General features: G+C 27.2%; 1 protein-coding gene across 1 annotated transcript in view; it reads left to right on the forward strand.

The window, feature by feature from the left end:
* Nucleotides 1–21,173, forward strand: part of LOC136978586 (high affinity cationic amino acid transporter 1-like) — a 49,922-nt gene that overhangs the window by 24,377 nt on the left and 4,372 nt on the right. Inside the window, exons 9-13 of the mRNA XM_067274319.1 lie at nucleotides 1,990–2,129; nucleotides 5,609–5,711; nucleotides 8,013–8,233; nucleotides 12,437–12,603; nucleotides 12,673–12,781. Of these exons, the coding sequence (XP_067130420.1) occupies nucleotides 1,990–2,129; nucleotides 5,609–5,711; nucleotides 8,013–8,233; nucleotides 12,437–12,603; nucleotides 12,673–12,781 (740 nt within the window). The remainder of the gene's footprint in view (nucleotides 1–1,989; nucleotides 2,130–5,608; nucleotides 5,712–8,012; nucleotides 8,234–12,436; nucleotides 12,604–12,672; nucleotides 12,782–21,173) is intronic.

Here is a 21,173-nt window from a genome sequence, read left to right on the forward strand (position 1 = left end):
AATTTTTGTTTCTCTTTGAATTAAATTTACATATTGATCATACTGATTTGTATTTTACATTAAGAAACTTGAATCAACAATTTAACAGACAACAGACTAAATGAACAGAATCTATTCTCACAACATACATTATGCTATCTACTACTGACCCGTAGGCATTATCAAGAGGGATTGCAGTGGTTCTGAGCTCAACCAATGTGGAATTGTTCTGATTGGAGGCAAATTGTCTTTGAACCAAATCTGAATGACTAGTGCAGATCAGAGTCTAACTGCAACAAACTAAAGGAAGAAACAAAAACTGAAAAATGTAATTAATAGAATTGTTCCAGTTTATTATTCACCAGTTTAATTTCTTGTTGCAAGATTGTACATACCAGTTCAAGTGACTGGTATATTTTTTTTCCAAAATTTATATTTTAAAATTATACAATATACTTGAGTTGATTACTACTAAATTATACAATATACTTGAGTTGATAGTTAATTTTTAACCGTTGGTTGAAAATTAACTATTCTTGTAGTAACCAGAGCAAGAGGAACTATTTTGCAAACCAATTTATTATGTCATTCATTAATCAAATTGTTGTTTTTTTCATTTATTGCATTGTATCTGAATATTTTCATCTAAATTTTAGATAAAAATATTCAGATAGCTAATGGTATATGATTCCTTTTATAAGAGATTCTAGTGTGACAGGTTGGAATCACGCATTTCAAATTTGCTAAAGTTGGACTAATTGTTTACCAACTCACCAAACTGGTTGTGATACCATTCCTTTTGCAGCACTCCAGGCTTACTTCCAACAAGACAATTCCTGGTCATGCATGCCTCTCATGTGGATGTCTTTGTGGTTGAGCCATCCTTTTTTGGCCAGCCAGATTGCCAGATCGCTCCTGAATTGAGTAGATTTGGGGCCTGATGGGATTGGACTTGCAACTATTCATGAATGTCAACAACTTAGCTCACCAATTGAACTGTTTGGCAAGAAATCCCTCAGGACACCATCCATCAATGTTATTAATCAATGCCATGACTGGTAACAGTTCATATTCAGGCAAGAGGTAGATCATTTTATTGATTTTCTTCAGCTTGTATAGCTCTTTCTGTTCTGAAATTTAATTTTTTTTCTTGCACGTTTACAGTAAACATTAAATTTTGTCCCAATCGGGTAGATCTTTCTTGGTGTGATCCCCTCCAAACAGTAGTCTGCTCCTTTTTGTATAACATCAAACAATCAGAAATGTAGAAATAAATTTATGACTAAATATTTTCGAGAAAAGTTTTAAATATAGTTTTCTTTAACAGATTTTCTTGAATTCTTGCTATTTAATAAGTTTTCTAAAAATTAAATTTGGATGTCAAACAGATTTTATACTACTAATTATTACCCGTTGGCTAATAATGCAAAAATATAATAAAGTTGTTTTAAGCCACTAAGTATGTACTATATATACAGTCCCTGACCAAATTATTAGGACCACTTAAGAAATCAGAGTAAAATAATATTTATGATATAAACATAATGAGTAGCATGTAATTATCATTACAAAAATTATTTTCAATGAAAAAAATTATAATTACTGTAATTCGTTTATTACATTAAATTTATTACAAATAATTTGTGTGTGTATCCAGAAAACACCAAGATCCAGACAGAAAAACTATTTAAGATCACACATCTTTTTTATTTGATGAATTTGTGAAATTCTATTTTTAATAAAATTGGTTTTTCTATCATTGTTAAGGAATTATTAACTTTAATCAACACTTGGAATATCTTGATAATTTAACTATTTGGAATACTCAGATGAATTTCAAACTGATATTCTTTGGCAATAAGCTACACCAACTATCTATTTATAGGATATTTTTAATGTTTTTTTCCACACATGGGGTTTATACATTACTTTTATAGTTTAGATGTTTTTGTTTGTTAATAGAATTAGTCGTCATCATAAATGTAAATTTTATTTAAAATATTTTTATAGCATGTTAGGAGGAATGTTCCCACTTCCTAGAGTTCTTTTTGCATTGGCAAATGATGGATTGATTTTTAAATTTATTTCAAGAATAAATGAGAGATTTAAAACACCAATTATAGCCACAATTATTTCTGGTGTTTTAACAGGTAAGCAAAGTTTTCTTTTCTACAAGAATTTCAAATATTATATTTTAAGAGTTTTTATAGTTGCAGAATATCTTAAAAACATTATAACAACACAAATTTAATAGATGTACACAAAATTGCATAAATAATGTTAGAAAATGAATTTTTTTAATATAAATTTTGTATATATTTTTGATTATTTTTAAAATAATTCCTCAAATATTGTATCCATACTCACTTTATTTGTGTTGTTTAGTAAAACTTATAGTTTATACTATAATAAAAACAGTTTCATAAATAATTTTTATAGCACTATTATTACTATTATTTAATGTTATTAAATCTGATTTTTACTTATATGATTAAATAAAGATTGATGGAAAATTAATTGATTTTTATAATGTTACTACGAAGAATATAACAGAAAATACACCACTGTATAAAATGTTTTCTGCATCTATAGAAAATAGTGTCTATGACAAACCATTGCAGTTTCCATTGCCAGCTGTGAGAGATCATTCAGCAAGTTAAAACTATTACTTTTGTATTTAAGTGTCTTAGGTCATAAGAACTCTGTGATCTTGCACTTGGAAGAAAAGGGAAAAACTGATTTTGACCACTTACAAAACTTGACTTTGACTATTGATCTATAATGACCAATTTGCATCATTGAAAGCGAGGAAGGTGCATGTAATGTCATAATTTGTCAATTAAAAGATTAAGAACTTCACTAGTAATTTGAACTGATTTTATGGTAAAGTTATTTGAAAGATTGATTTTAGATGTTTGGATAAGGGATGCTTAACATTATATGAATAGCAATGTGAAGATTGGGGAAGATGCTCTCACTTCCATACTGAACAATAAATTAGAGAAGCTCTTCAGGTTACACATTTTTATAAAAATTAGAAGGTAAATTTAAGTATTTGCAATAATGTAATATTCTTTAAAGATCTGTGTAATACAAATCTCTGGCAAATATCATTAAAATACAAATATAAACAACTTAACGAAACCCAAAACACTATTATAAAGGCCAAGTAGCATAATTGGTAATGCGTCCACATGACAAACGGCAGTTGTGGGTTCAAGTTCTGCTTCGGACCAATTCTTTTCTTCCAGTTTAATCAAAAATTATATTTAATTAAATTATAATTATTAAATTTAATATGAGATGGCACCTAACACATCCCTCTTTGGTCAAAAGTATCTGTAATTTATAATTATTATAGCTGATATTTAGCCCATTGTTATATGGCAGTGGTTGTTGCTTTATCATTGAAATATTTGACACAAGGGTCTTTTTCTTGCAAGCCCATTATAGGTTCAGCCAAGCCCACAATGAGCTGGCGGGTGATGAAGGATGGTACCTGACACATTCAAATGAATCCCCCAAAAAATTTCTAGGGGGTTTTTTTTTTTAAACCCATTCAGATTTAGTCCTGGATCTTCCAGAGAGGTAGGCTGCCACCTTTAACTGTTCGGCCATCTCGTCATATGACAAGTTCATTTATCTCCCACACTGTATTTTTATTCAATAATTTATATAAATGGTTTAATAATTCCCCAGTCAGTGCTTTTCATTCATGATAATCATAAAAACAGGTCATACATTTAAAGAAACTTCTTTTTGAGGTTAAGTATTGACTTTAAAGTGCTCAGTGGCCCCCTTCAATTGATGCTTAGAATACAAGCCATACTTGCCATATCTTAGATACACCACTGGTTTGAGAATATAAATCTTCATTTCTACATACAAATTTTAAATGATTGAATAAATGATCATATTATCATTATACAATTAAAAAAGAATAGAATAGAATTATGAATTTCATTACCCCATTTAAAAATTTAAGCTTTTAGAATTTTTATAAATTGCAATAAACATTACAAGTTTTGTAATTAGAATAATATAAACTATTTTAAATGTTTCTATTCAATGTAATGACTTATTACAAGGCATTTTTTTAGTCATTTGCAGTTATTAGAGAAGATATCTAACTATAATCAAATGAACACTACATTATCATGCACTTCATTCAAGTGCTTTATTTATCTTTTTATATATTTTTGTGAAGTGATTTTAAGCATTACTTCCATCACCTCTTGTATTTTGCATAGACATTTAGACAATGCATGTAAATAAAAAGCTAATATTTTTTCATCAATTTGTATACTTATAAATACACGTCTAATTATTTACCATCAGTTTCCATTATATCAAGGGAATTGCAGTCAGGCTGGTAGGGGCCACAAGTCAGAACCAGAGCCTGATCCTTCAGTTTTGCTTGTTCTTCTCAGTCAAGAGTGGTGATTCCTAAGGACAAAAGAATAGTATTGCAGGTCCTCATGCACTGCCAGACTGATTGTTGATCTTGCCATGCCCATTTCTTTTGCAAGATCAGTTGTGCTCTAGACACCATCTTGATTGTAGTGAAATTGAAAGATAAGATCAAATTCCACACTTCTCTTGCAATCAGAATGCTTACTGTGAGTTGTCCTGTTAGGAATTCACATCCTCCTTGTTGCCAGACTCTCTGAACTTCTTGACTATGTTGTAAACTTGCATCATTTTGTTGCCAAACTATCCCCAATTTGTGAGGGCAACTTTCTGGTGCAAAGTGATTTCAGTATAGCAGCTCTTTGGTTGCATTTTCATGATATGTCTGAGAAGGTCCCAGTTGTTGACTGTTTGGTGCTTTCTTCTTGAGTAACTTGAAACATGCATATAATTTCATCAACAGTCTTATCTCCAAGACTGCTTAAGATTGCCCACAAAGAAATTCGGATTTATTTCAACAACCCTGTATATACAGTGTGTATGTGTGTATATATATGTATATATATATTAGGGGCATCATACCAAGAATAATGAGTAAGAAAAATTCCTTATTGTCAGGTTTTTATAAATAAATATAAAACATTAGGTATATTTTGCAGTGTACTCTTTTTTTCTCTTAATTTTTGTAGTAGGGTATAAAATATAAAATAATACATAATCTTGGGGAGGGCAGACAATTTGCGAGTACAAAAATATTGGTCAGAATATGTCCCCTCTCTCCCTTATGGATCTAAATCTATGATATTTTGTATTATATTTTCTGAAGACCTAGCCACTAGAAATTCAACTGAATTAATAAATGCACATTTAATAATGGTATGCCCATTAACCAGTCAAAAAAGTTAGTTCTTTTGTCTTCACCCAATGATAGAATTGCATTAATTCAATTAGATTTTCTATTGTCAATAGACAAATTTTAAGATACATCTATTCAAGTTTTTATTATTAATATTTTTTTAACTAATATTATTTATTTAATTTACTATTTTTGAATTATATCTAATTGATTTTTCTTTTATAAACTTTTTATATTATTTATTTTATTATTAAATAAAATAGTATTTTGTTTGAAATGTATATAAATCACTCAATTTTGTAACAGTACATTAAAATGTTTTTAAATAAAAAATTAAATGTAAGATTATCACATATTTTTTAGCATTACTTGCAATGATGTTTAATGTTCATGAATTAGCCAGTATGATGTCTATTGGAACACTTATGGCATATACATTAGTTGCAATTTCTGTTTTAATTTTGAGGTAAGTATCAAACACATTTATCTTTCACTAATATAAAAACATAAAATTTTAGTTATATTATTAGATAATAAAATTTCAACTATTGCTCATTTCTTTGTATTTCATTTAGAACATGGGTTTCCAAATCTTTTTATTCATGGACTCCTTTCCAAAATTAGATTTAATTCATTGACCCCTTTCTATGCTACTATGAAATAAGAATAAACTACAAATAGGATTAAGTAAAAAATCAAATTGGAATTAATATTTTTATTAAACAAAATAAAAATTGAAAATTCTGTGTTTTACCTACTAAAATTTAAGACATATCAGTGGTCATCATAGATATTATTTTTATTATATTTAAAATATAATAATAATAATAAATTTGTCCAATGATCAATTTGGTTATTAGACAAATTTAACAACAACTCGAATGATTAAAAATAACAAATATTTTTTAAAAATTTGTTATTTTTAGATATATATATTCAGCTGCCAACAGATGAAAACACCTACCCCAAAAAAAAAATAATTTATTCATATAACTTGAATTAAAATTATAATCAAAACAAGCTTTAAAAATAATTTTAAGTACATGTATTGGCACATTCACTACTTCAAAAACCAGTTGTATGGAATAAAAACTCATACACACATATGCAAAACCAGTGAAAAGATTAAAATATTTACTAATTTGAACAAAATATTAGTAAATACTTTAATTTTTACTGGTTTTTGTGAGCGTGTGGTTTTTTTATTCTATACAACTAGTTTTTTAAGTGAATTTTTTAAAAATCATATTTAAGTTTAAAAAAATATTTTGAAAATGTAAATATGAAGCATTTCTTTTAACCTTTTTTCTTCTTTACGGGCAATAAGAAGACAAAATGAACACGACTTGCCACAAATTATTTTAAGTTTTTATAAATGTCTTATTATTACTTTCGGGACTAAGTTTTGTAGAACAGATACCTACAAAAACTTGAATGATGTTTATCATATATATAATTATAAAGGAGCTTTATGGCATTATAAAATATTCAGGACCAAATAAACAATTAAAAATTTACTAGGATAGAAGAAATGCTCCAAAACTACATATATTTTCTTCTATCACAGTAAATTTTTAATTAAACTTTATTTTTGAAATTCACTGCTTTCATATATGTATAAATATACTCAACAATATATTAATAATGAGTAGATATTTAATATCAATGAATTATAAAAATTCCAAATATATCTGTAATAGTAGTATTTATCAGTATCCTTGAGAGATGATTAAAAATACATCAAACTTTGTGCAGTTATGCTATTGTATAATAAAATACTTATATTATGTCTACTGATATTTTATAAAATATTTTACCATTGATCTTTTGTATGTAATCTGCAAGTTATATCACAAAGCAATTACAATGTGATAATGAAAAACACAAAATATCACGTGGTTTTAGATTATTTTGAAGAGATTTGTTTTTTTATTTATCAACATTAGATATATTGATTATACGGTAGTGTTAGTGTTTAATATGAGTTATTTCTAAAGACTTGTGTACGTTTTCATTTACTTTGCTACAAAAAATGCTAACATGTTCATATTCTGACACATGGACATCATATAATTTTTAAAAAAATCTGTACATTGATGATTATTCATGTTTACAATAAATTGCTTCTTATTTCTTGTAAACCACATAGCAAACATTATCATAAGAAAACCAAATGGATAAAATAGGAAAGAATTTTTCATAACTTTCAGACACTGTATACATAAAATACCAAAAAGTTAATTTTGTATTGATCATTTTATTTTGTTTATCAATGAATTACAAAAGGTTTTTGAATGGCAATACAATTATTCTTTTTTATAAAGTACATAAAATATTGTAATTGATCAGACTATGAAATAGAAGTACCAAAATCTGATGATTTGCAAAATTATTCTGGTTGATTAACATTATAGTGGTTAAGACAGTTTGATATACACTAATTTTTTGTAAAAAGTTTCTCATAATAAAAACGAAATATTAAGATAGATTTTGAAAAATTTAATTGTAATTTAGAAAATCAATACCATTGTTAAGCTAGTTGCACCTCAAAAATTATGTAAATAATAATTTTATAATTGATTATTTAATAAGCTTTTTAAAAACATGTTAAATAATAAAATCATAATCTTTACATTGAAACAATAAAAAAAAAGTTATTTTCTCCAATTTCTTCTTCAATTAAAAATATGAAATAATTTTCAATATTAAATCTAAATAATATTTATTTAAAAAATAAGTTTTTATTAATAAAAGGGATTACTTTCAGATATAAACCAACTAATATGATGCTGCAGAATTCAACTTCCGAAGATGACGATTTATCCGAATCGAATAGGATGAGAGAAGTACACTATAATAACTCTAGTATAGTATATGAAAATTTTTCCGTCTCACGGAATTATTTATATCAGATCTTTAATCTTTTGAAACTGAAAAACCCAACAAAGCTTTCGAGTAGAGTGTCCGTACTGTTAATTTCATTTATAGGTAAATTTTTTAATTTAAATTTTTATGAAATTGTATTTATTTATTTTCAGAAATAGAAAATGTTTTTTGTATTTTGTATTTATGCAGAATACAATAAATTACATATGTAGATATGTCCTTGTTAATGAAAAGCATATAAATTAAAAAATTAAAATTTTAGAATAACTTTATTTAACAAGTATAATCATACTATATATAAGTAAAAGTATTTTATATTTATGTGAAAAATAAAGAAAAAATTAGTAACTAATAAAGATTGCAGCCAAATATATAAATACAGTAGAAGTAATAAATTGTTAGGTGAAAAATTACAATTAGCAAAATGTGATTATATAATCTGTTGAATGAGAATTTTGACTTTACATTTTGAAACAGCAATTCTTTGATTAAGTTTAGTTAATGACGATGATAAGTTGAAGTAATATCTAAATAATTTCTTACTTTAGTTTTTGTTTCTATGAAACTAAAGTGCTGCATCTGATATAGCATGGATAAACAGAAGATAATAACAAACATAACAGTTAATTTAATGTTTCAGATTAATTCAAGATATAGTTGCAACTTATGTGAATTGGTGGAACATAAGTTGCAACTATATCTTGGAACTGATTTTGAAATAAAAATTAGAATTAGGTTCAATTCCAAACAATGAATCACTTATAAAACCACAAAAGTATTAATGATTTTGCAGTTAGATGTGTGTTTAATGGATTACTTGATAAAGTCTGTTAGTATTATTGATAATTACAATCCAAGATTAAAAGTGAAGATAAAAGTAGTCAACAAAATCAATAATGAGGTTACTATATAACAAGAAACAACAAGAATAGCAACAGAAACATCCTTTTCACTAGTTGTTAAAGTGCAATAAAACTAATATTTAGAGTATAATAAAATGTCAAATTATAATAGTTATACTCAGGACATATTGCTACATCAATTGCTGAAAAGTGAAATAAATTAAAATCATATGTAGATAAATTATAATAATTAAGAATAATAAGTAATGATAAATAGTATTATTTTTTGTATTTCTAATACAGACGTTTCAAGAGTAATGCTTATATTTTTATCAGTTGAGAAACACTAGTCTAATAGACTGGAGTATGTCTTATGTTGTTGTAAACTACTTATATGGACATCTGTAATCATTCCCTTTACTCTCAAACTTTCTTCTTATTGCTTCTCCATCAGAGATCTACCTTCTGTTAATGCAGTCTTTTGCAAGCAATCAGAAGTAAAGTATACATATGGGTTGCTGCTTTCATCACTAGCATCTTCTATAAATATTTCCTCTTTATCAAAGCAGCATAAACTTACCAATTGACTGTTCTAATACTGCTCTAGCTATTACTCCACATCCAATCAGTTGAGACATCATTAATTGGATAAATTTATACTGTATTTCTAAATCAGAAGATACATGGATAAAGCATTGTATTTTGGTTCATCTCTAATCTATGAAATCACATATAACACTTTTAACAGATTTAAGCTCTGTTTATTATAGATATAAAAAATAAAGTAAAATTAAAATTATTTTTATTTTTAATAGTATAAATTAATCTTTCAAAATGTTTAAGAATGAATGATTTCAAGTATTATGTGAAGAGTGGTTCATATAACGAATATATTTTCATTGTTTTCAAACTGAAATCTGGATTGATTTGTATGTTTTTTCTGTAAACTCATAACAAGTGCAACATGTATAAATATATAAAATTTATCAGAACTTCATCAGAAAAATATTAATAGGGACACATGCTTTTGAAGAATTGTTATGAGCAGTAGCATAATTTGAATCAAAGTTAGAGATGTCCAAAGTAGAACATATAAAAGTCACAGAAGTTCATTTAACAAAAATATATATTAGAAACATTAATTTGTTGAGGTCTAGCTTATATATATATATATAAAGTAAGTACAAGTTTGTAAAATTAAAAGGAAAAGAATGAGATATACCCTTATCTCATTCTCTTTTTTTTTTTTTTTTTAATTTACAAACTTGACCTGAACCGATCACATTAAACACTGAACTGGGCCAGCTATGTCTAATGCATAGCAAACTTATCTTTATCATACATACTGATGGGTTCTTATTCAAAATTAATGATATTAATGATGACTGTGTGCACAAAAATAACTGTAATGTTTATCTCATATGTTCTTGATGCCATCTGAAACCTATATTCATACCTATGAATTTGTGGTCTAACATTGTCATCAAATCAGAACTACAGTATTGATTATTGTTCTGTTGGCTCATACTGTAATTCTAAACATTCTGTATACATAATTTATGTTATATTTTGCCGTTTTTGTGTATGTTTATAATATACACTATATATTGATAAATGATAAGTATTTGTGATAATGATGTGTGTTGTCTATAGCTACTATAAAGTAATAGAACCGGTTCAAGGCACCAGCAAAGCAAGCATATGCTTCAGGCAGAGGTGGCAGTTCTTCAAGAAATAATTCTTGAAGAAATGACACCTCTGAAAATTTTTCTGTAGATAAGTACAGTGATACCATGGTTTTTGTCGATAATCTGTCCAAAAACAATCAGTGAAATCCGAAACCGACGAAAACCAAGGCAATTATTTCCACATGAATCAATGTAAATCCAATTAATTTGTTCCAGCACTCCAAAATACATACCAAAAACACATTTTATAGAGAATTAATATAGCATTAAATACTAAAAACAGTGAGAAATTAATATAAAAAACTAATTAGCATAAAGATAAAAGCATTAAGATTAAAGATAAGATAATTAGCATTAAGATGAAAGCAATGGAATTGTTCTGCTAGACATGCAGGGAAATGTCTTGTCTTGTAGAAGCTAGTTGGACACGAGCTTCTAGCCTATATTGCCCCGTGGTAAAGTATGACATAATTGTCATTTAATAGTAGTTGTATGCATTTATAATGGTTGTATCGCAGGGAATAATCCCTTCCAGGAAATCCATTTAAGGATAACTGGCCCCTATTCAGGTGTTACAGACGTGGAGAAAACCCGGAAAACTTCACGTGGCCAGCCTGCCCTGGCAAAGTGCGAACCTACAACCGAATGCCCAGTGTTCAGGGAACGGAACCATTGGCCAATGGTGGGCTGTCACGGGGTAATGTTCACATGAGAAATAACGCCACACTGCGCCGGAAAACGCATTGGTCACCCTTTGTTTTCGCAAAATTAGCAGCAAGGTCACTTGAGCACGCCAACAAAATCCAAGGCAGTTGACAAAAACTGAGACAAATTTTTTTGCGAAAAAAATTGACGAAAACTGAAACCAACAATAACCGAAGTCAACGAAAACCAAGGTATTACTGTATTAAGTTTCTGAAAATATTTAAGGAAATTAGAAGCTGTTTTTATTTATTAAAGTTATTAACTGTTTCATGAGTCTAGTTTCATTATTCAATGCTAAGTGAATTAAATTTTTTTTATCAATAGTTGATAAATGTAAACAAAACATTATGTAAACAAATGTAAACAAAACATAAGTTTTGTTTACATTTATCAACTATTGATTAAAAAAAATTGATAAAAATATAAAATTTCAATCAATAACTAAATACGTTGATCAAAAATGTTATGTTTTTATTGTTGCTCATACAAAAGTTATAAAAAGAAATTGTTCATTTATCAAATAAGAATGTTTTATGAAAATTATTTTTATTATTTATAGATTATTTATTATTTTTATTTATAGATTTGTGATATTATAAAGGGGTATTAGCTCAATCAAAAATTCACACCAAAAGCATTAAGGAGCGTTTTTAAGTAACTGTTTTTAATTACTGCCTGAGGATAACATTCTTATCTATGTTGAAAGTGCTAGCTGGAAATAAAAAGTTACTTAAAATGCTTCTTAACGCCTTAGGTGTGAATTTTCACTTGATCTAAACAATTGTCGTCATGACATCCACAGTACATATATAAAGGGGTATTACAACAATAAGCTGTGGTATTAAGAGACTCATAACTCATATATTACAACATTTAAAATAAAAACAGCTGTATTTAATGATATTTTTTTTTAATACAGCAGTTGTCTCAAAAATTGATTAATTAACAGTTAATTTTTTAATATTTTTTGTTTGTTTTTAACAATAAAATTTTAAATTTAAAAAGTTAAAAAATTTTGACACTATTTTATAGTAAAAATTTTTTATATTTTAAAATACTTTTATTTGCAGGATTACTCTTAATTGGCATCGATGTTATTTTATGCTTCTTCTTTAATAAAATATTAGAGAAAAACATAGGTATAATAATAGGATTGTGTTTGCTTACAGTGTTAGTTGTTGTAGCTTTTATAGCTCTTAGTCTTCAACCTAAAAATCAAGAGAAAACAAATTTTAAGGTAAATTTTAAAAAATTAATATATAAGACATGCATTTTTTCTAAAAAGTAATCATTTTTTTTAAAATAGGTGCCATTTGTACCATTTACCCCATTACTAAGTATATTTATCAATATTTATTTAATATTGTATTTACCTGAAAATACTTGGACAAGATTTGCAATATGGATGGCTATAGGTAAATATTTAGTCTTATTTTATAATGTAATAAAATATAATTTTCTTAAACTATTTCAAATTAGAATTTAAAATTTTGAATTGTTGGTAGAAGAATGATTGTGATTTCAATGACTGCTCTGTATAGCTTAATCTGAAACTTGTATTTATTGCATATACAATAAATATCAAAGAGTAAAAGTAGTAGAAAGTAAATAGAAGTAATAATGACAGAAGTGATCTGGTTTTTCTAAATGGCTGATGATCTTTTGATTAATTGACTGTGAAACAATATCCAAATTGGGGGGTTTTTTAATATAGTTTCAACTTGCCAAAAGACATACAACTGCACTAGTACTACTTATTTAAGATTCATTGTGTGTTTTAGTACTTTTTGCTCTCATTAGATACAAAACATTTGATACAAAGTAGCATTCTCGCTCCTAAACCTTTAAGTTTCCGGTAGAGACGAATTCAACTAAATAAACGATCGTTTTCAATTCTCTACCGAGATCTTCAGGTTTGTAATTGTTCTAATTATGGAACATCAAGAATTCAAACGTTTTTGAATACAAATTAATTTGAATAATTGTGCTAGATACATAATAATAATAATAATATTTTTTTAATTTAGCAAATTTTGGATGTTAACTGTTGTTTTTAAGGTACAGTATATAATAATTTTCTTTTCTAATACATTTAAAATGCACTGTATAAAGATAAGAATATTGAAAAATGCATGTTTTTTTCCTTTATTTACATTATGTTAGCAAGGAAAGAGTAAAGTATTTTTAGAGCCAAGACAATTCTTTTGACATTTAGACAGTCACTTGTGATATTACTAATATTGGACTGATCATAATTCAAATTCATCATTTAGTAATTATTTGATTATTTTGTTTTGTAATTATCATAATTAAATACAATTTATTGTTTGGAATTTTGAATTACAAAAACTTTATTATTACTAATTCTAATGAAGTGCTATATTTAAATACTAAAAAATAGAATAAGTACAATTTTAGTATGGCAATAAACATAAGACTAACAAATGTTTTTAGCAGTTTGAAGTAGTTTTCAAATTCTGAACAGAATTCTAATTAAAAATATAAATGTTATAAAGTAAGAGAACAATTGCAAAATGTAAAATGCTAACATTGGAAGAATTTAAATTAACCAAAGATCAAAAGTACAAAAAATAATGCAATGGGTTATTTAAGTAATAATCTCCAGGCATTAGTTAATAATTCAGAATTTATAATTTCTACAGTTTTCTTCTATACTAGGTTTATAAATTTCTTCTAACAAATGTTTAATAAGACTTGATTCTTGAATCCTCCTGATGATGGACTTTATTCAATTTACCTCATTATCAGGTTGAGAGATGAGGAGGAAAGATGAGATGTAACATAGAACATTTGTTTTCACATTTTTGTTGTTTTTATTTTCAGTTTCAGTAGTCTGAGTCTATTTAAGTACAGTCTAACATGAAATGACTTGCTGTAAAGTGCACTTGTGTTGTATTCAGTTTTTATCATACTTGCAAAGTATGTAGACAAGTTGCATCAGAAAAGAAGTATAAAATGTGCGTTGTATGTAACACTTACATAGATTTTTTTTCTTAAAACAGTTGAAAGTGTTTTTAGTCTTATATCTGTTGTGGGATATTATTACAAATTGTGTACAGTGTTTAGTCAAACCTCAAAATAGTGCCCTGTTAAATAGCACCATCATCTTAAAGTGTTAAGGAATACTTGTGAATAAATCTCCTCCATACATACTAGAGAACCTTTCAGTATCTGCTAGTTTCTAAATTTATCATTTTGCATTTGTAAAAGACATTGAAAATCACATGATTTTGCAATAAAAGTCTCAAATGCGTCAACTTCTATGTAGATCTCATTCTTGTATATATATTCATTGTTAAGTGAAATATATATAATTCATTGTTAAGCATTGTTGCTTTAATTCAGTTCATTATGATTTAGTGTCAACTTTGGAAGTGAACAAATGGTGATACAAAATTAAGGATTGACTATATTCTACTTTTTATTATTTCTTATCCTATATTGTGTGTTTACTTATTCATTACATATATATATAAAACATCAGTTGCTTTTAATTGGATTATTACATCAAAAATTTAAAATATGATTAAAAATTGCAGCCTGGCATTGTGTCAATGTTAGAATTAATAATTGCTTGTTTTCATTTTATTTATTTTCATTGTTTTAAATGAAAGTTATGTTGACTTTTAAGAGAAATTTACACCTGGTATAAGTAGAATTGAAATTATGAAATTTTGGTTAAAATAGTTCTAAAAACTCAGAAAGGTTTGAAACTCATAAATAAAAAACTTAAATACCAAATGTATATTCTCTTATATTTCATTTAATTTTACTAATATAAATTAATGCTACAAATTTGAACATGTAGTTATTTTAGAAATAAAAATTTCAAATTTAGAAATTGGTTTAAAAGAAATCTAAATTAATAACTGTTTCCTGAGTTTTAAGTAATCAAATATTAATTGCTATATATTTGTAAAATTGTCAAAAATAGTAAAATAAATCTGTTCTAAAGATAGAAAATAGTAATTTAAAATTTAAATTGTTATTAGACTTTGAAGAAAAAATTGTTTTCAAAATTACAAATTACAATTATAACTTGATGCACACAAATATGTTTTTGTAGTGTTTTTGTTAGTGAAAAAAAAATATATATATATATATTTGTATTTTGTATGTTATAACAGATACAGAAAAAAATATATTCATTCATTCCTTGAAAATGTTATTTATATTTGAGAATACTTTCATTCTCAGTTGTGATGTGAAATGCAGTAAACATAAAATAAGCATTTTTATTTTCAGAATAAAAATAAGTTAAAAAGCAGTGCATCATAATACATTCGGAATAACTCTTTAATATCAAATAAAGGCTATAATTCAGCTTTATCGTAAAGTTGACTTTGTCCTTGTTGTTTCATTGTAGCAGATACAGTTAATGAATGCAGCTGCTAGTAAAGCTTCATTTCAAATAATTGTATCAATACTACACAAACACTTTTAATTAAAAAAATTGCAGGCTTTCACATAATTAAGAAAATTTCAATTGACATAAAATAAAATTATTAATTATAAAATTTTATTGATAAACATGCACATGTAGAGAAAATACATCAGCTAATTTTTTAATAAGCCTGATATTTGTATCACACATACAGAGGACTTACAAATGCTTTTTTCTTTTTCACATTGCATTTAAAATCACTTAGAAATAATTATGACTTCTATGTGTAACAGTGGATATTCAGTCTCAAAATTTAACTATTTAAACAATAGAATTAAGCGAAAATTGTTTCCATGGATTACCTTAGCATCAGAATAAAAGAAGCGTTTTTCACCCACCCACTGGTCTTTCTTGGTAGCATAATATATTATTAAAATTGTGTAGGAATATTCCTTTTTGACTACTTCCCACACTGCAGATTTAATTTATAGCCTAATGATTAGAGACAGTAGAGATCAGGCATGTATAGCATACACTAGAAAAACAAGGATACAAAACTTTAATATTGTGACAACAGAAGGAAACTTAAACGTCTTACAGAATACAATGTTTTCTCACTTAGCATAAATAATCCCATACATTCTATATTTTATTACATCTCTAAAAATGTTTCCAAAATATTATGAAATAACCTAATTGATTTGTATTATTATTGTTATTATGTTATGAATAATGAAACCTTCCTAACCCAAACATTGCATTTGACTTTGATTCACTTTCAGAACAGTATTAACTGAAGAAGCTTTAATTTTTTTTTTTTTTTTATATACAACATTTTACTTTTTAATTGTTTTTTCTGAATAAATTATCACACATTCCACGATACTAAAACGTTAACAGAATAAACTTTTTTGTGTATGATTAAACCTGCACGAGATAAAAAGAAAATTACTTCGGGTATTTACGAAGATGGAGGTGAACGACCGCAAACTTTTTTCTTTTTTAATCTCAAAGTGAAATTCGGAGTACTGATTTTTGAAGAAATGTAGAACGAGAGGCCTGAAAAATGACAGCAAAAACAAGCGTATACAGTATTTTGCACTCCGGCAAGAACAGTGATACAACTCGCAAATTGTCGATTTTATTGTATTTTTAATATTAAAAAAAAGGCCTTACTTAAAGGGCCTTATAGCAAAATTGCGCCTAGGGCCTCAAAGGAACATAATCCGCTACTGTTAACCCAATACACTTTTATACGACCAGCTACAAAACCTAAATGCGTTAGTAATTAAGAGAATACAAGGCAAAAAGACGATTAATACACAATTTAAGTTTAAAAAAATTTGAAAATTTTACATTTTGTTTACTTTAACTATATGTAAATTGTTTTTATTGCTTATATTTTATTTTCCTAACTTTTCAAAATAGAAAAAAATATAGCCATCTTAGAATCTAAAATACGTTTTAATATCGAAAACAAGATACGTGAAGATAATGTTAATGCATTGTTATTATTGCATGCAAATTTCTGTAAAATATATCAATATAAATCTCAAGCTTCATGGTATGAATAGTTATCACTATCGCTCCGAATCGATCTTGAAATTGCCAACATTGTTCGACTTAATTCATTCCCTTTCATTCGTTGTATAAATAAATAGAATCGATCGATTTTACACCATAGGTTATATATTACAGTATATGTCTGGTGTTACTTTAAGTGTATACTGTATATTAATTGGCGCATGTATTAAATGGTCGAATAAATTGATTATAACAATTGTTTTAAAATCGAAAGTTAGCTTTAACTAGTTCGACAATATATCGTAATTTATTAGATTAAATAGCAGGTAAATTTGATCGTCGGTAGATAAATTCAATATATCTAAAGTTTGTCAGATATTAATTTGATAAGAGAATCGTGTGATAGCTCGTCGTTTTATTATCAAAAACTGCTTATCGGCATTAGTTTTTCTCAATGTTTTAAAGTTCATTTTACTTCAATTATTTGTCTTTTTTTCCTCCTCCTCCTCTTCAAACGTGACCTGTACTTGCATCGTATAATTTATTTATACCTAAATGTAAAAAGTAAGAGTGCTAGTGCAAAGTGACAAATACCAACTATAAAAAGTTAAAAGCTAAATAAATCTCTCGAAAATGACATTCCACAAAGAATTAAAAATATATCTTTCTCCTTTAAGAAATTCTTCCCAAGTAACTTCTCCCCTTCTTCCTCAAATACAAATTTACACATTATAAAGTTGGATTTAGACCCAATATTCAAATCTTTCAAAGTTTAAAAAAAAAATTATTACTCTTAAAATATAAAGAAATAACTTGATTTTGACAATCTTGTAATAACGTTTTTCCCGTTCAAAATACACACTTTAGATAAGATCTACACTATCGCCATTTGATGTTTGTTTTTACTATTGTTTCCGAATAAATTTTGCCTTTTAGACAATTTTCCAAGTGTTACGCTTTAAGGAATAAGTTAAAATATGTAGTAGTAATATATTGTAAAAACTAATTTCGTTGAATAAATAAATATATTTACTTTTATATTTAGTTGCTACTAAATCAATAATGATATCGCTTTAAATTTCTTAGTATATTTTCGAAAGTTAATTGACAACTTTACCCTTAAAAAAAAAATGTAGAATAAGCTTGAGTTGAGTTGAGTATCGAGTTTAGAATTTAGTGTTTATCGCCAGACAACTGGATCGGATTCGTTCAAAAATAATGCAATTTCTATATCAGTCATACTGTAAATTTGTATATTTTCCCCCTAGTTTTAGATTACAGAGTATAGATGTATTGTTGACAATAATGATAAATGTTCTCCATTATTTAACGATTATTTTGCGGGGTTTTATTTGGCTTGTTTATTTACTTCTATAAAATTGTACTCCTACGAATTAATACGTAACTCCTACATCGTTTTAACGTGAAACAAAATATTTATGCTTGATATAGAAATTATTGTTTCTTACTTAAAACGTTTACGTGATTTTTTGAAGATTGTCGAGTCATGATAAACGATTTTGATTTTTCTTTCGACAAAATGAATTCTTCTGCTACAAGAAAACTCTTAAACTACGATAGGTACTGTACAGTATCGTGTGTGTGTGTACACATACAAACACGGTGTCAGAATGAATTAGATATATATGTATATAAGCTTTTGTCTTTTGTTTGCTCGTCTGTATAAACATGGGCTAAATAACTGTAGACTTAAGTAATATACAGTGTGTGTGTATGTATATATATATATATATATATATATAACTTAATTGCTTAATTATTGTATTCAAATTTTCAGACACACACAAATAAATGCATCATATATATATGTGTGTGTGTGTGTGTATGTGTGTGTGTCTTAAAATTTGAATACAATGATTTTATATTAAAAAAAATATAATTTAAACTATTCTTTCTAAATTTAATATTTTCGTAAGAATTCAGAATACTTTTTTTCACGATTACTTATCGATTTCTTGAGAATAAGTATTTCCACAAGATCTATATTTTCTCCATAATAATTGAAGTATTTTCATAAATCGAATTTGGAATTAAATTTCTTCAGTAGAATTTTTACTTACAGTTAATCTTAATCATCGAAATTGTTTTAATATTTTGTAATATTTATAGATATAAATGAACTTTAGTTCCAAATTCATTCCACTACTTGAAAAGTTGTATTTTGCATGTAAATATCTTTAATAAATTAATGTTGATAGTTATCTTTCTTATATATATGTATTTAGATAAAAATTCCTACCGGTACAAATTCAAATGATGTTTGTAAACTATAAAAGTGATTTTTCTACATATATCATTTAATCGATTAAATTATTGAGCAGCGGTTTGACCTATAAATTCCCACTGTCGTCCGTCTTTTCTTAACCTCCAGAACGGAGTTAGGTAGATGAATAACGAGACCAGATATGGAAACTTTAGTGGCAGGAAGCCCCGGTACGTACCGGAAGTCGCATTGTTTTAATTCAAAAATTTTCCCGGGAAGGTGTAAGATGGCGGGCACGACTCTATTGTTAAAGGAAAAGTATGATGTACAGGGGCAAGCCACTACTAATTTGGGGTAGAGAGCATATATTTTAAATTAAATAAATTAAAAATTGCAGCCCGGTACCGTGACCATGTCGCAATAAATAATTGCTCGTTCAATTTTGACTCATCTATTACTGAAATTTCAGCCGTATCGAATTCCTTTGATAATTTGAAACCAATTTCTCATTTTCAGTTATAATCCTTTAAAGAATTTATTGAAGTAATTTTACTTTTAACACGTTAGTTGTATTTTATATTATTTTTTTTTTTAGTGTAAGTATTTAATACACAAATAATTGAAGCACGTAGATACATTATATTCATTTATTTCGATCATAAAATATCCTGTAAGACTTGTTCTTTTTTTATAGGATATAAACAAAACTTGCTTTAGAAACATCAAATATATTGTCGATAGCGACGCCCACTAACAGAAAATTAATCGAAATACGGTGAAAAATTTAATAGAAAGAGACTATAGTGAATTTATTTTATGGAATCTTAATATATTTTCTTGCGATAGCGAAATAGAGTATTGAAAAAGAAAATATAACACTATTATACGCTATCTACAAAGCTTTACCGAAACAAAAAGTTTGATAAGATTCGACGGCTGCCAAATTAAAGTACCCTATATAAACTATCATTCTACGACACGAAGAGAATAAATGTAACTAATATTAGGACCGGTGAAGCAGCCATATTTTTGGGAAAACTTTGAACGCGCATCACACACATTTTAATCTGCAAAGTTTAAAAATAACATTGTTATTTTTGAGTTTCAACTAAAATTATAAATTTATATTTATAAATACATTCTTTGATATAATCGTCGTAGCATCCCCTTAAATTATTTCTAGATTCTTTGATTTCAAATGCAGTTTGCAAGTACGTTCCAAGGAGATATACAAATGACAAGTTTCGCCACTAATAGTTTAAACGATCTATATAAGAGCCATCAGACACTCTGTGACAATCCGACCTTGCTTATCTGTGTTAGTCGGTCGCAATTGCGAGTGATAATTGCCTCGAAGACCTAGTCGAGCACCTTATCAAATACACGACTTTGAGAGGGGTCGTGTCATTGGACTGTAGGAAGGAGATGGTCGTTCAGAAGAATAGCTTGGTATCTGGGACAGCAGTAGCAAGATGTTGGAAGCAACGGATGCAGGATGACATCCAATACAATTTTATGATGGGCTCGGGAAGACTTACTGCTAGAGAAAATCGTCGGATAACGAGACAAGCCCAGAATGATTCAACAGTTTTGCTCTCCATCTCTCCGTGTCCTGTCTTATCCGCGCCATCGCAAGAAGTTTCGATGAGCCACA

The sequence above is a fragment of the Centruroides vittatus genome, unplaced genomic scaffold (genome assembly GCF_030686945.1).
Source record: "Centruroides vittatus isolate TY-2023 unplaced genomic scaffold, ASM3068694v2 contig_546, whole genome shotgun sequence".
Taxonomy (NCBI): Eukaryota; Metazoa; Arthropoda; class Arachnida; order Scorpiones; family Buthidae; genus Centruroides; species Centruroides vittatus.